We start from the raw sequence: 15,011 nt of genomic DNA, 5'->3' as shown, positions 1-15,011 counted from the left end.
CTCATCTTGCTGACCACAATAATACTTCACAACTGGGAAGCCTCTTTTGCAGGCTGGTTATTGCCCAGGATATGTTTATTCGTTTAAGACTTGCCACAGTTGCAGCCAAGTCAGTGTATGCTGTCCACTACTCCAGCTCTTTTTGCCATTATTTTTTTTTTGCAAGCGGCTACTACATGATTAGTGGTGGATTTTTCTATCTTACTTGGTACCTGACTGATTTTGCACTTTCCATGAATGAAAAACTATCCAGAAACATCATGGCTGTCACAAATATGTTTTATTTTTTTTCTTTAATATTAGTTATGTACAACAAATCCATGTGAATTTTCTGATTAAAAAAAATATATATATATATCTACTATTTTAACTTGCTTTAAAATGAAGTGCAAAAGATGTGGATGAAAACTCAGCTGAGGTTATAGAAATAGTCTCCCAAATGTTTGAAAGGGGTGGTATCTGCAGTAGTTAATCTTAAAGGGAGACTAAAAATGACCAGCACTAGAGAGTCCATTTATATAGCTTGTTCAATATTTCCAGAATTCTACTTTTATGTAATGGATTTATTTATTTTTTTTCATAGACAGAGGCACTGTCAAATGATAATCCAGTAATTTCAAAAGAAAGAGGTAATATGCAACAGATTAAATATCATGACTGAAAGGAAAAAAGGATGCTGAGATGTATATGTTACATATATTTATATGAGGCACATATATTTATTCCAGTATGTTACATATATTTATATGAGGCACATATATTTATTCCAGTTCTGCTGAGTTTAAGACTAGGGGTGGTACTTCAAGGTATAGTTTCCATAAGAAAACAAATTGAAGATTGCTAGGTTTTGAAGCACAAGAGGTAGACAGGAAATAACGTGTCTTATGCAATGGTATGGGTATTTCTGTAAGAATCAGGAAAAGGTATGAAATTGTAAGAATGTAATCATTATCTATTTTTAAATGAAGAAAAATCAATTTCTTTAAATGTGAAAAAAAAAAGAACTTTGCTAGCAATGAGTTGGACTAAAATAACTTTTTAAGTTAAAAAAGCTGGACTGATATTAAGGTGATTCCATCAGTATTGCTGATGTCCTTGAAAACTGAAGAATAGTCTATGTTTGAAGAAACTATGCTATGTTGTTATTTTTAAAATGCTGGCACCTATTATGTATCTTGATTTGTGATAGTTGGAAAGAGACAGAAGATGGAGGACACAATTTTTCTTTTTGTTGACATTGTTTGCTCAGTTACAGCTTTGCAGAGCAGGTAAAATATCAAAATGTTGTAAATATCAGAAACAAGGTATCAAACCAGGCCACAGTCCCAGCTTTGCACTATTACGTGTAGAGGCAAATGGAAAAGTTGCCTGACAGAGCTTTGTCTTTGCATTTTGGGGCTACATCAGTGTAGAAATTAACATATTTCAATGGTATACATGTGTTCTACAAAATCGGTGAGTAGGATTTTGGACTTACAGTTCAATTTTATGTATTTAACCTAAAGCATTATAGTTAGTATGCAGTGGCAGTGGAGATTTTTTCAGAAAAGAAGGCTCTTCTTTTCCCTGCAGTATTTCTAAATCAGCTTTAAAATTAAATTGAATTAATATATTAATAAGAAGCAACTGTATAATTTGGGTTAGAAACACAAAATAGACTTCTGGTCATTCACTTTACAGTTTAATAGTGAAAAGACTTTCATCACAATTATATGTCACATTTAGAAAGAGATGTGAAATGTAAATTTAAAGGAATATATCCCATTTTCTCACTGAAAATAATGGGAAAGGGATGTGTTTAGTTTTGTTGTTTGTTTTTTTATTTATTCAGTTTTAAATATTTTATTAATTGCCTAATGAATATCTTTATATAATCACAAGGAGCTAGTTTGATTGCAGAGTATCAGCATTTGACAGCAATACTGTTTATCTAAATTTTTAATAAGATGACTGAATTGCCAAGGTTAGCTCTTATCTGAACCAATACTATGTCTTTCTTTCAGTGCTTCTAAGACCCACAGCTTTTGTGGTGGGTTGACCCTGGCTGAATGCCTTTTGCCCACCAAAGCCACCCTATCACTCCCTTCCTCACCTGGACAGGGGAGAGAAAATATAACAAAAGGCTTGTGGGTCAAGACAAAGGTAGGGAGGTCATTCAGCGATTACCATCCTGTGCAAAACAGACCTGACTTGGGGAAATCAGTTTAATTTATTGCCAATCACGGTCAGTGTAGGAAAATAAGAAATAAGAACAAATCTAAAAACACCTCCTCTGTATCCTTCCCTTCTTCCCAGGTTCAACTTCATTACCAATTTCTCTACCTTCTCTCCATGAGCAGCCCTGGGTATGAGGAATGAGTATGTTTTCTGCTGCTTCTTTCACCTCACACTCTTCCTCTGCTCCAGTGTGGGCCCTTTCCATGGGATGCAGTCCTTCAGGAACAGACTGGTCCAGCATAGGTCACCAACAGAGTCACCAGGACTGCCAGCAAAACTGCTCCAGCGCGGGCTTCTCTCTCCGCAGGGCTACAGGTTTTGCCGGGAGCCTGCTCCAGCGTGGGCTTTCTGTTGGGTCACAGCATCCTTCAGGCATCCCCCTGCTCCACTGTGGTTCCTCATGGGCTGCAGGGGGACACCCTGCCTCACCATGGTCTATACCATGGGCTGCAGGAGAATCTCTGCTCCAGCAGTTGGAGCACCTCTTCCCCTCATTCTGCACTGACCTGGGTGGTCTGCAGAGCTTTTACTCTCACAGATTCTCACTCCACTCTCCTGCCTGCAATTACTGTCTCACAGCAACTTTTTCCCCCTTTTTAAATATGTTTTCACCTGTTGCTGATGGGCTTGGCCTTGGGCAGTTGTGGATCCATCTTAGAGACATCTGACAGTGATTCCATTAGGCACAGGAGCAGCTTCTAGCAGCTTGTCACAGAAGTTACCCCTCTACTTCACCAGATACCAAAACCTTGTCACACAAACCCAGTGAAGTTTTGTAACTGTTTGTCCAGGCAAGGATAAAGGAAAAGAAAGATAAAAATGGAAAGCACATTTTCAGAATATCTTTGTGCAGGATTAGGAGGCAGCTTTTAGAGCTGTAGTTACTCAGCAGATGCATTCAGAAGGTTTTAAAGAATCTATATCTAAGCTCCAAGTTGGATCATTCTGAAAAGCAAGAAAATTGAGACAAAGTTGAGGCAGCAGTGACAAGAACTTGGAATTACTGTAGAAAGCTGTAATGTGATGTTATTAGGCTATTGAAGTATAGTATACTACTGCTTTTTGAAAGATAGCAGAGTAGACTGAAGAATTTGCATAAGTAAAATGCAGGATTTTCAGCCTTTATGGCTTGTTTTATGAAGAATGAATTTGTCACATTTCTAGAAGGAAAAAGTCAAGGCATAAAGGCTGGAAGATATCAAAACTTTCAAACAAATCTGCAATGTTTTCTTATTGGAAGCTTTTATCAGAATATGTGAAGTTGTATCTGTCTTAAAGTATACCGTTGAGTTGCACAGTACCCACACTGTTGCTTACACCAAAAATATTTTATTAACAATTTCAGTTGAAGTGAAAATAAAATCTCCTCATTTTATATTATTTAATGTACTCAAGACACAGGTCTGCAACAATATCTTTTCCTTTGGTTGCTCAAGTACTGTGATGTACAAACCCAGTAAAACTGACAGACAGTGCCCAGTCTTGCTTTACAGGTAGAATACACCCAGAGCCTACTGCCAATTCTTTCAAATGCTGCTCTTTTCACAGAGTTGATAGTAACATTCAAATCAGAATAACCTCTATAATTTATGCTAGAAAGAAAGCACTTTCTTTTAAAGTATTGTCAACTCCTTAGCAAACATTGTCTTCAATGTTTTGATGTTTTTCGCCTCCTCCATCTCTGACAGCTGCCCTGAGATTCCATAATTCATAATAATATCATGATAACAAACAAAATGCACACAAAACAACGAGGATTGCATAGCTGCTTGTAACAAAACATCTAGAAAACAACACATACTCTTTGTCGATTGTTTTAATCTTAACAAAGTGCCAGTAATGTGTCTCCAGATTAAATCTATGTGATGTAACTGCCTGGAAAATTAATTTCTTCCTTATTTGTAATGGAATCTTGAACAGAAGTACATAGTCTTAATTGATAAATTAATTCTGGTAACCAAAGGATAGCAAATTTTTTTGGGGCTAGTTTTCCACCAAATGTTTTCACAGTTCTCTGATTTATATTGTTGCATTTTGGTAGACACACTTTTATGTCAACCTTATGCTTTTATACAATTAATGGCAGAAGAGAAATTTATATAAATGACTGAAGAATAGCACATTAATGTCAAATGCAACATTACAGATTTCTAAAAGTGGTGTATAGTACCCTTACATGCATTTAGGATCTGTAGCTTACCCTAAACTAAAGAAAGGCAATACATATTTAAAACATTTTATGCCAGCCAATGTCTCTGACAAAAATTAGCTTGTTTGTGGTATTTCTTCATGATACTACAGGGCTTTTCCATAACAAGAAATTATTGTTAAGCACATTCGTCTACTACAATGAAAATAGGAAAGTGCTGATAATATTGCTTAAAGAATAGTTTCTGGTTAAGTTACAGGTAAAATGCTACTTCATTTGTTGACAAGAGGAAATAAGATTGCAGAAATACTTGCATGATATATGTACAAGTTAACTAAGAAATAACAGTCAAAGAAATGCCATTCTGATACCTATTTGAGTAAGTGGGTAAAGACTGATTAATGCTTAATTTATGACTAAACCAACTAATTGTGATTAGCTGTGTACATGAATATGATGAGGTCTTGTCTTTTCTGAGTTGTTTTATTTGTAATAATATGTAAATTTTCAATTTTAATTAAGTTTATTTGCTCACTCTATTCATAAAGTTATTCAAAACTGTATAATTGCAAGTATAGCTATCACTGATGGCCTTCTGAGTAAGCTGGGAACCCAAAGGGCAATGTGCCCTTTTGCTTCACCATTTCTGTATGAAGGGGTGAAATGTCAGTTGAAAATACAAGAAGCAGATTCAATGTCAATATTCCTTCTGTAGCATCATAAGCTGTAAGGCCATGGGAGACAGCCTCTTCCAGGCTCACAGCACCTTGCCCTCATGCAGGCATGGGGCAAGGACAGAGGTGCAATGAATAGGGATCTAAGCTGTTGACAAATTTTAGATACTGACTGTAAACTGTGAAAAGCATCTTTGTGTCTTATTTCTCTGGGATGAGTGTGTGAGAACATGACTTTCAGCAAAACAGTTAAAACACTTTTGTTTACTTTATACATAAATACTTATACATAACATACATATTATACATAACATACATATTATACATAAATAAAACCTAAATGTCTTCATAAGTTTCTGTGTGTGAAGTACCTGGTATCAAGAAAAATCTTTTTCTTAAGCTGTGGAATCTAGATGGACTTCATCAGTACCTGTGTTTCAATTTAATCATGTGAAAAAATGTCAAAAGCATATAGCACTTGGAAAAAAAATAGTCTCAAATTGAGTTCTTTAAGATGATTGGAAATCCAGATGGCCAGAAGCCTTCTCTTGTGTTCTGGTGGAAGTTCGCACTTCTTCCTACATATCCTGTGCAAGGTTCCCATTTCGGCATTAGGGATTGTAAATTCGAAGACCATCTCTGACACTGAGCAAGATATTTTCTGGTTTTTACTTTGTAAGTAAGTCCTGTTGTATAATATGACACAAGATAAATCAGAAAATTCCCTTGCTTAATTCTATGTCAATTGAAATAAGTGTGCTTTTGTGTGTGTGTGTATGTTGTGGGAGGGAGAAAAACAAATTTAAGATGCTGTGAATGTAGGAAAGGGGCTCCGAGTATTTAAATGGAATTTTCATTACCATTTCACTTTATAATAGTGTACTGACCGGTGGTTACTTATGTCACTTAGAAAAGCTGGTGCAGAGGACCACTAAATTCTAAAAATTTTAATTCTAAAACCCATGTGAGTTCAGGAAGCAGAATTTGCTTTCTTTGTTCTCTTTGACTTGATCTCGTATTCTAAATGGACAGTTGTGCTGTGTATATGTAGAAGTTTTCTTCCAAGCTATTTTTTCTGTAGGTGCTATGGATCTAAAGTTCATGCAGGTGCATGCAGTAGCAAAATTGTTTCAGGTGCCTCACTGGAAATAAACCACTTACTCTCAGATATATTTTTCCCAAGACTATACATCTTAGTGTTATGATTTACTGTGCAGTGCTCCCTGCTGCATAATGCTAAGGCTCTAGTGCAGGAATCAATGTGAAATACAGTGAATGTGTACAAAAAATAGATCATAATTTTAAGCTGGATGTTACCAAACCTGAGGTGTGCACTGGAAAAAACAGTGAGTTTTCAGCCTCAAAATAATAGACAATATTTGCATTTAGGCAAACCACCTAACCATTGCTGCTACCACCTAATAGTAAACTGTGTACCTTATATTAACGGCCAATGTTTAGACCAGAAATTATTATATTAATGTGCATCATAGAAAGACAGTAAAATCTAATACCTCAAAGAATGGGGCTTTTCTTGTTCTTAGAAGATCTTGGTCTTAGAAGATTAGCAGTTTCTACTACAATGTTATCTTAAATTCTTAAATGTTCCATAGGCAAAGTGAACTGTGCTGGGACACTTTAGACCACCAGGTGTCTTGATGTGCCATGACTGGGTTATTCTAGTTTGCTAGTATTCAGCAGGAAAACTTTACTAATCCTAGCAAAGCATAATAAAATGGGCAGCAATTTCTGTCCAGGACTGTGGGTAAACACTGCAGTGCCTAGCTGACACTGATCTCTGGGATCCAGGTTGTACTAGTATTGGTGTGCAAGCAGTCTGTGTAAAATTTGCACAAAATCAACAAAAAAGTTGAATGCATTAGGAGCTGACAATTGAGGTGTTGAAAATGACTTTACACTTCCCTGCTTGTACATTTTGAGGAATTCAAGGAAAAACATACTTATGCTCTGTTGATGACTAAAAATATGAAAAGATTTATTACCTTATTTATAAACACAACCTTTTGTAAACAGGCATACAGTGTTAAAATCAAAGCTGCAGACTAAGATCTGTGTTGTTTTTGGGGTAAGGTAGCTACAGGTATGATAGTTTTTTAATGATAAAAGGTGTAGAAAATAGATCACAGTGTGTTTAGTAAAGCATGAAAAATGGCCCATCTTCATTATCTTTTGGCAGTTTTACATTCTGTTGAGTAAATAGAAAAATCTGTGTAATAATAGAAGTGTAGTTCCTCACTAACCCCACCAAAAAACCCAAACCCCTCAAAAAGCCATGAGAGGATGGATTATTAGGCTTCTTACATATGGAGACAAAGATGCTCTTTAATGGAACCACTAGAAGCCATCAGTCTTCGCTCTCTCAACATTATTTATTTGTGTTGATAACTATTAGGAACTCCAGACGATGTGTACTTTAAATTTCACAGTGCTTCATAGCCTATAGAATAAACGTGGTGTATACCTTTGGGGGTGAAGAAGTAAATTTGCTCACAAGTTTTACTTATTGATTGATCTGCAGAAGATCACTGTAATGACCTCTAGCAGACAACAGAGGGGGAAAAAGGCTGTAGAGTTACATTGAAATTACTTATTACAAAAACATCAGCTATCTTTCTGTCCTCTAGCCTTAGGATTTTTCAGTTGGAATCCAGAGGACAGCAAAAAACTTTCCATCTGGCCAGTATGTGATGAAGCATTTTGTCTCATGCTTGACATATTTACGAATATGTGTATGTGTTGGGTGTTTTGCAGGAGCTTCAGGATGGCATTGGGAGACAGCAAACTGTTGTCAAAACATTGAACGCAACCGGTGAAGAGATTATTGGGCAGTCATCAACAGCAGATGCTAAGGTGCTGAAGGAACAGCTGGAAAGTTTGAACACCCGGTGGCAGGAGATCTGCAGACAGTTAGTTGAGAAAAAAAAGAGGTAGGTTAAAAGAGAGCAAAAATAAAATGAAATTATTTTTAGTAATTTTAGATTTGCTCAATGTTTAAATATTCAAAGGATCTCTCAATTTACGGAATTTTCATATTCACAGCAGATTATTGGTATTTAAATTTTGAATGCACTGTCATTTGTTTAATTCTTCTTTTCTACCTTCTCCTGTTAGTGACCACTATTCTTTTCTGTACGCCACATTTTTATAATTTCACTTGTAATGTTTAAGGACACCAAACCAGCATGTTATTGCTTGATTAAAAGTAGAACAGATTGGAGGTTAATTTACAGAATTTACAGTTCATTTATCATCTTTCAGTTTGATAGTATGTCATTAAAATATATCTCTGTAGTTCTAATAATACCTTAGCAAATTGATACAGTTAATCCTAATCTAGTTCAGTTCTCGTTGTTAAAGCTATTAACATCTACATTTCATAGGTTGGCTAAAAACCATGGGCTGGTTTATTTAGTGTTGTTTATAGTCACTTTTGCATCTTTTTTTTTTTTTTCTCATGCCGTCACAGGAAGCAAGTTTTTGAGTCACAGATAATGCAAAAATGGTTTGATTTCCTTAAAAAGGGATTTTCCAATTTAAAAAAAAAAAAGTATTTTTGTTGCTGTTTATACTAGGCTTTATGCAACATATGTTCTTAACCTAGATGCTAGGCCTAAATTAATATGATATTTTTCTTTTAAATGCAGTCACCAGTAGAGCTTTCTTCATGCATGTTTTTTAAAACCCAGAATAGTCCTTATAGAGGTACATTAATGAGTGCTATACACATACTAGAAGAACTAGTAGAGTGTAACAGTTTTGTTACTTCTTGTGTGTCATGTACCTCTTTTTGGTTTAGAGTGAGAGAGGAAAAGCAGTTAAAATGTTCACTGGGAGTGGTAAGGGAGTATCCTGAATGTCGGTTATTGAGTTTAATCATGATTAAAGTTTCACTTTGAATATGTTAAAAGGAGGTGAAACAAGTAAGCTACAGCTGTCAGAGCCTTCAGCAATGCTTTAAATATTTCTTTCTGATGCATTTCCAGGTGTTGATGGTGATGCTACTTGCTACAGAAGGGAGTCCATGGCCTTTATTTATCTCACTAAAAGCTGATCTTTTGTACAATGGAAACCCATCTGTGTTTCCAAGCCTTAACTTGTTATCTAAGTGCTAACACTCACAAAACAATAACACATAATTTTAACAGCGCTTCGACAACACAGAAGAAATTAGTGTTTGAGCTTTGACTAAGAATAAGAAATATGTTCTAGTTCTAGTGAAGATTGGTACTGTGCTTCCTTCATTTATCAGTAGAAATGTGTATCAGAATGCTGCTCTACCTCAGGGCAGTGCTAGAACTATATGGAATTTCTTGACACATTCTGAAACTTAAGGAAGTTTAGGATCAGTTATGCTCCCTAGATGAAGGTTTTCCATTAAACGCTTGCACACGCATCCCCCTTTTTGATCTGTTTGGTTTGTTGATCAGTTTGTTTGTTTTTCTCTGGAATGATAGCTTGTTTAATTTTGAGGACAATGATTGCAGAGACCTTAGTCTGCATGAATAAATGCATTGCTGTAGAAGGAGTACAGAAAGTGCTGTGTTAAACTGTGATAGAAATGCTTTTGATGTACTCTAGCAAGACATGTGTGTGTCAGGATGGAGTAGCTTGCACTTTAATTCATTCCCTGGTCTTCCCATCTGTGTCAAAGCCAGAGAGCCCTTTTGTTCCCAGATCTTGGAAACAGATCCTACCTTCAGTATAGCTGATGCTTCCCAGGATATGCTTTTTCTTCTTTCCTTCGTATTTTCACTTTCACAGACCGGATTTTCAAAGGAAAGAAAGTGTAGTTGACAGGAATATATGGTGTGCTCTAGCTAGGTCTATCTGCCACACCGTCTTCATGTAGCCTCTCATAGCTTTTATAGGATTTTAATCTCTTTTATGCTTTGCCATCTTAGTTGTTCAGTAGTTGTCCTAATTTGATTCGATATAGTTAGGTTCTCTCCTTTTAGGACCTGAAGCCCATGTCTCCCAAAGAACCTTAATTTTTCATTAAGAACAAAGCACGGAGCAAACAAGAATAGTTGAAGGAAGTGATCTCTACTTGCAGTTCAAAAGAGCTAATATAGCCATGACATTGTGTATTGCATGTGTTTGTACTATAGCATATTTATTCATGTAAGTCAGATAATGTAAGTTATAATAGATCAGGGTGAATTAAAATATTTTTATTTCTATTTTTCAGAATAGGTTTGTTAGACTATTTGTCAAACAAACTCTTAAGCCAGTGTGCTTATATTTGGATCAGTTAAGTTTTAGTAGTCCTTTAATATTTCTCTATATTTCCTAAAACTTAAAATGTTCATGGTTAATAGATTTTTTTTGTGATCATAAAGGGGATTCTAAGATTTTAGTGTAAATCACTTTGTTTTAGGAATGAGAGAATGCAACCGCAATTTAAAACCATAATTTAAGAAGGTAATATTGAAGGGAGAATATATTGAGTAGAATACATTTTCATTTAGAAATTTAAAAGAAAAATAAAAGTAGCTACTGAAGTTTAGAACCTTCTGCAAATCAGAAAACTGATTCTAAATATTTTAATAGATTTTATGTTTTATTCTTTGTAGTCAATACATTGTACACTGCTTTGAAAGCTGATTCTCAGTAGCTCAAACAGAGGAGTAGTGATCAACTGAAATTCTGTTTTCTATTACATTTTTTGGCTCAGCATATCTCGAGATAAAGGAAGTGGGAAGAAATTAGCAATTGAATGGATTCCAGAAATGAAATCTGACAGTGATTTCAAATTCAAGTGTAATGTGCTAAGCATTATTTAAATGGCAAAGAAATTTTATACGCTGTAAAGTTAATTTTTGCTATTGCTTACCAAGATAATTGATTATGATAATCCTGCACATTTACAGATGGGGCATAAACACTCCATTTTAGATATAGTTCTCAAGCAAAATTCAAACATACTCATCAGTTAGAGGGGGGGGACACACAAAAGATTACATCTGTAACAGAAACCAACATAGGTATTTTTGTAAGTTGCATGAATGTGGGAGTTTATTTGGAGACAGGAGGTTTATAGTGACATTTCCAAGGATGCCCGTGACATTAAGCTCTCCAAGGTAGTGAAATGCTGAGCTGATAATGGTAAACTCCAAAACTGGGTGGATGAACAACAAGCAGCAGATAATCTTCATCACAGACAAATGTAAGGTAATGAATATTTCAGAGAAACAGGCTCTACCATTTTTACATGATGCTGAGCTTGCAAATGGCGGTTCCAACTCAAGAAAGTGATCCTGGCATTATCATCAACAGTGTTTGCCGGGGATGGGGGAGTTCTATAGAATTACTTTGTCAGTTTTCCTGAGGATGAACTATTAAATGGTCTACTATTTATACTGTATGAGTATATAATATTATCACAACATTAATAGGGAACACACTAAATTCAAAATGTATCTTATAACCATCATGAACTCTGTCATTGGATTGAAAAGGAAAGACTGATACATGTTTCTGAGATTTTCAACATGTTAAACCTGTTTTCATAAATAATTTGGAATAAATATGAAATCACTTGCATGATAAGAACTGTAAACCAGATCAGAACCATGATATTCTATATATAACTGAAACTGATCATAGGTTCACTTGTTGTTAACGTTGGTGGTAGTCTGTCAGATTTAATGAATGAGAATTATCTGGACCATAAAAGGACAATTTAATTAAAAACAGTAAAGAAAACAAACTAAATCTCAAAACAGTTTGAAGAACCTGTACTGCTCTTCAGTAAAAAGCAGCTGTTTTTTTAAGTTTTAAAAGGTCAAATGTTGATCCTAGCAAAAGCACAGACTCAAATTTAGCTTTGAATCCCCTTTCTTTGATACTGAAAATCAAGAGGTTGTGCTTGAGTTATGTTTGCATAGGATGTTATCTTTCATTGCCTTTATCTAAAAGTTTCAAAGCTCTAGCAGTTTGGATTCAGTTTTTAATGTTTCTGTATCTTACAGTCTAATCCACCCAGCTAAGAATTAGATGAGAATGTAATTTTAGCACATCTAGTCATTTCATGTTACTGAAAACTTTGGAATAGACTAGGCAGTTGAATTAAGTGAAACTTGATTGAAAGTCTGATACACTGATAGATAGCAAATTGGGAATTTAATTGAGTTTTTGTTAGTATTTTGCTTCAAGCAGCATGTTTTGGAGAAGCTTGATTTTGTGCTCTGGGACAGCATTACTCAAACCAAAAGGGAGACTTTGGAGACTAGGGGAAGTTTCAATGGCCCCTTGAATATATACTACTAACCCCAGAGAAAAAAAGGTGGAAAAGTATGACTCCTTCATACCCTAGTAGTCATTTTGAATACTTCACTATCAGAAGATCTCTGTCTTATTGTCCCCTGAGATGCATCAGGCTATATTATGTTTTACTTGTCTGTTCTTAGCTGTGCCACTGGGATCCTCAAGTTTGGTATGACTTAAGGAGGCAGTGGCTTGCTATCAGGGTGTGCACTTGAGTGACTGTGTGGTGGCAAGCCCGAAGGCTGCAGCTGCACTGTGGTGCTGTGTCTTTGCTCCTGCTGCAAGAACACATAGGCCAGGAAAAGCTAGTCAAGGGAGTATATGATTCTATATATCAGGAGGAGAACCAGCATCTCACACAGCAGCTTAATAAAGGTAAAGGCTCATAAATGAGGTTATTGACAAACTTGTAACAGTGGTACTGGCTGGTCTTTGTATTTTCTATCTTTGTATTTACCATCTTTGTTAAAAGATTCCTGTGTAATTTTTGAAACCAGATGTTCAGGAATTAGATTCCTTTTTGTTTCAGGTGTAATCAGTTAAAGTTTTTATTCATCACAATCTGACATTTGTTAAAATTGGGTTTTGTTGAATGGAAGAGAATTCTTCATTCTTTTAACTACAAATACATTTGCACTTTTAATGAGCTTGAACCTGCAGATATTCACATCTCTACTCAAGTGAGTTTAAAGTGATTATGGAAAGAGTGACAGAACAAAGGCTGTTTACCTGAATTCTTTAAAATACTTTTCAGAATATAAACCCAGCACCTTTCTGTTATAAATAAGAATAATTGTTATAAAAATTTTTTTTTTCATACCTTACCTTTATTAAAGTGTATTTTTTTGGTTGGTTGGTTTGTTGGTTTTGAGTTGTTTTTTCTGTTTGTTTTTTTGTTGTTTTTTTTTTTTCCATAACACAGTAGCTACTAGTGATTGGCTTCCTTCACTTACAAACTCAGTATATTGAAGGCTGTGGTTAGTTTCTCATTGTAATTTAATATCTAGCTTAGGATGAAGAGATTTCACTGATAATAAAGTCAATAAAGACATTTTTTCATTCCAACATAAAGTTAGATATGTATTAATTTTTTTTTTTCTGTATGGATTTTTTACAGTAGATCACCAGAAATTAATCACTCTGGTATAAAATTGTATTGTGTTTACAAGTGTGTAGCTAGCCTTCTTACTGTCCAGTATTTGCTTCTGACCTTTTCTTGTGATTTTTTTCATTCCAATTATTTTATTTAAAGTTCCTTACCCAAATGAAGCATATTTGCACATTTTTTAGAGAAGGAAAAATAATTCATTCTTTTCTAGTAAATATTTCTCTAAATTTTTAAGTTACTGTTTTGATAGCTTCTTAAATTCTCAGTAACAGTTACTAAATGCACTAATTCCTAATCTTAGAAATACCATAAATACTAAATCAACAGCTGAATGTTAAAAAAATGAAAAGACACCAAAACATTATTGGAAGTGCAAGTGGGAATATGAGTCATAAGTGCAGATCTGTCCTACTCCTATGATTGTATATTTTCTTTCTCTTGCTGACACCTCCCAAATAAGTCCAATATCACTTGTATGCAGTTACAAACTAAACTTCTGATGTATTTTGCAAAGTATTTACGGGTTGCTATGGTATTGGTATCATATTGTCGACTATGGAGAAAATACATGATCTGCAATATACATTTCATATTCTCATATGTTTCCTAGAAACTGTAAATGAAAAAATAAGCTTACTTGAAATGGGTCATGAATGTTTATGTAATAGTCAACCATTTTAGCTAAGTAAAAAAGTCTGTCCAAGGTTTTTTCTGGACAACCGTAAGAATTTGTTATTGCTTCAGTTTAATACCATTAGGAAAACTAATACCTAATTTACGAAATACCATGTACAAACTAGTATTAGGAAAAAAAATAATTCAATTTAATTTGCTACTCAGTGTTAAATACTGAGTATTCATAAATTCAATTCCAGCATTATAACATATAAAGTTTGTATTTAAGCAGTTATGAAGTCAGATCAAGGGGCCTTATAAATTTAGAAATACAAACAGAAAGCTGACATGTTTTAGTATGGAAAACACAAAGCAATTTGCCTGTGAATAGCAGGCATGTAGAAGACCAAATGTTACATATGAAATTCTGCACTTCCCTGCTGTAGTTTGAGAATTTTCCATCACACAAGATGGGTTATATTTCAGGGTTAATGAAGTAAACCCATTTGCGGACAGAGAAGCTGTTTAGAAGCTCTTTGAGAACTTAGGCTGGTTTAGAAGTATTAGTATTTAACAGCACGCATATCTGTGCTGGAGATGGATCTGTTTGGCTCCATAGGACCAGCTGCTGAAATGACATTTTACTCCTCAATCACTTGCTTATACAGCAAGATGTACTCACAACTGCTTTCTCAAGAGCTGTTCTGTCCATGTCCAAGTCAACTGGTGGGTCATTCTCCTTGTTCCAGTTTGTTTAGGCTTTGATTTGGAAGTCTGTCCTCCCTTAATAAACTAATGAACTATTAATTTGCTGTTGCCACCATGAATTTAGACACCTAGAAATTACATGTACTTGTTGTTCCAAACATAATCACAGTGATAGAAATCAGCTTGTTCAAAAGGTGCACATCAGTCATCAAGTTAAATCTTTTTATTTGATTGGCTGGTTCAGCTAATACAG

The 15,011-nt window shown here is 35.0% G+C and overlaps 1 protein-coding gene across 4 annotated transcripts in view; it reads left to right on the top strand.

The window, feature by feature from the left end:
* The window catches only part of DMD (dystrophin), a 1,017,291-nt gene that overhangs the window by 606,230 nt on the left and 396,050 nt on the right, over window positions 1-15,011 (top strand). For all 4 annotated transcript variants that reach the window (XM_034074486.1, XM_034074485.1, XM_034074487.1 and 1 more), the window contains one exon: window positions 7,813-7,988. In XM_034074486.1, coding sequence (XP_033930377.1) covers window positions 7,813-7,988 — 176 coding nt within the window. The remainder of the gene's footprint in view (window positions 1-7,812; window positions 7,989-15,011) is intronic.

Source organism: Melopsittacus undulatus, chromosome 2 (genome assembly GCF_012275295.1).
Source record: "Melopsittacus undulatus isolate bMelUnd1 chromosome 2, bMelUnd1.mat.Z, whole genome shotgun sequence".
NCBI lineage: Eukaryota > Metazoa > Chordata > Aves > Psittaciformes > Psittaculidae > Melopsittacus > Melopsittacus undulatus.
The sequence above is the reverse complement of the archived record's forward strand: the minus strand, read 5'-3'. Positions and strand labels throughout refer to the sequence as shown.